The sequence below is a fragment of the Oryza sativa genome, chromosome 11, assembly GCF_034140825.1.
Source record: "Oryza sativa Japonica Group chromosome 11, ASM3414082v1".
Classification (NCBI taxonomy): Eukaryota; Viridiplantae; Streptophyta; class Magnoliopsida; order Poales; family Poaceae; genus Oryza; species Oryza sativa.
The window spans coordinates 8,059,982-8,061,527 of NC_089045.1; the positions used below are offsets into that span (position 1 = coordinate 8,059,982).

A 1,546-nucleotide genomic window follows, 5' to 3' on the forward strand; every position below is an offset into this window, starting at 1 on the left:
TGTTATAAACTAATTGTGCATGACAACAATCATCTAAAAGAGCTTCCAAAGGTTCCTTTGAACAACCATATATCTACCCGACTAGACGGTTTGTGTTCAGCTGCTGGTACATGATCAGGTGAGGGCATGAGGCGTAAGGAGTGACCTTCATTTAATTCAATTATGGATTTGCCTATAGTTTAAACTTAATTTTCTCTTATCCTTATTGAGAAAACAATCCAAGAATTGCATCCATACTTTCTTTCACCCAAATGAATGTGCTATCTAGCTACACCTCCGTAATATTAAACTAGCCAGAAGTGATATATAGAAAACATTAGCAGATTTAGAACATAATTTGTTCTAAAACCAAGCATTTGCGGGGCATTTAACTATTTGTCACTCTTAAGATGTGATGATAACATATTTACCATTCGTTGTCTATGGCATGTGGACCCAGTGGTAAATCTGTTCTCATCCATTGTAAGAGTGGCAAATTGTTAATTATTCCAGCATTTGCGGGACATCCTAATTCAGAGTACACTTCCTATATGTTGTGCATTGTTTCAGAAAAATCAATTCAATGTAGTTTCACACCTCTAAAAACCAAAAAGGCTGTGAATATTTATCAGATTATCAGTAGTCCCAGACAGATGGGTCCCAGAGGGATGCCGCTTGCTGGGCCCACTCGTCATTGTCCGTCTCTCCTCCTCCCTCCCAGACAGGTGGGGCCATCAGCATGGCCTCCGCCAGCTCAGCCCACATGTTGGGCGACTTGGCCTCCAGCTCGTCGCCGCCGCCGCCGACCACCACGTCCCACTCCCACGCCGCCGCCGCCACCGCCGCCGCCTCGGCCTCGCCGGCGGAGCAGCATCGTCGTCTGGCGTCGTCTCCGCCGGCGACGACGAGGAGGTCGGGGGTGAAGCGGACCTGGGCGGCGGCCTCGAGCGCGGCGGCGCGGACGTCGCCGGGCTCGGCGGTGTCCGGGCGGCGGAAGCGGTGGGCGATCGCCGGGAAGTTGAGGCGCGCGTCCCGCCCCCGGAGGCGGAGCGCGGCCACGTCGTGCGCCACGGCGGCCATCTCCGGCGACTCGAAGCTCCCGAGCCAGATGCGCGTCTTCTTCCCGGGCTCCCTGATCTCCGACACCCACTTCCCCCACTTCCTCTTCCTCACCCCTCGGTACTGCCCCGCCATCTCCCCGCCGCCGCCGCCGCCGCCGTTCTGCATCACCACCACCTCCATTGCTGCCGCCGCCGCGCAATGCCTGCTGCTACCTGATGATCGAGCTTCGATCGATCGCTTGATTTCTTGCGAAATGCTTCAATGGCGAGCTAGCTGAGCTAGTGCGAGAGTGAGAGCTGATGCTTGGATGCGATTTAGAGGTGTATATATAGAGAGAGATGGAGAAGAGAGAGAAATTTTAGAGAGAGAGGAAGATGAAATTGATGATGGTGCATGCATGGGGTTGGGGGAGACAGCTGGAGGCTAATACGTGTCCATTTCCTATAAAAATAATTTCTTTTTTTTCACATATATAGATGTTTGTATTTATATATGTTTATGTATA

At 51.6% G+C, this 1,546-nt stretch overlaps 1 protein-coding gene across 1 annotated transcript; it reads right to left on the minus strand.

Annotated features, from left to right (window-relative positions):
• Positions 1-298: 298 nt before the first annotated feature.
• On the minus strand, positions 299-1,338 carry LOC107277975 (ethylene-responsive transcription factor ERF022). The gene has a single exon (XM_015760704.3). The coding sequence runs from the start codon at positions 1,219-1,221 to the stop codon at positions 616-618; it is 606 nt and encodes a 201-aa protein (XP_015616190.2). The 5' UTR covers positions 1,222-1,338; the 3' UTR covers positions 299-615.
• Positions 1,339-1,546: the final 208 nt, after the last annotated feature.

Coding starts and splice junctions, on each gene's coding strand:
- LOC107277975 (XM_015760704.3), bottom strand. CDS start 1,221: ATGGAGGTGGTGGTGATGCAGAACGGCGGCGGCGGCGGCGGCGGGGAG.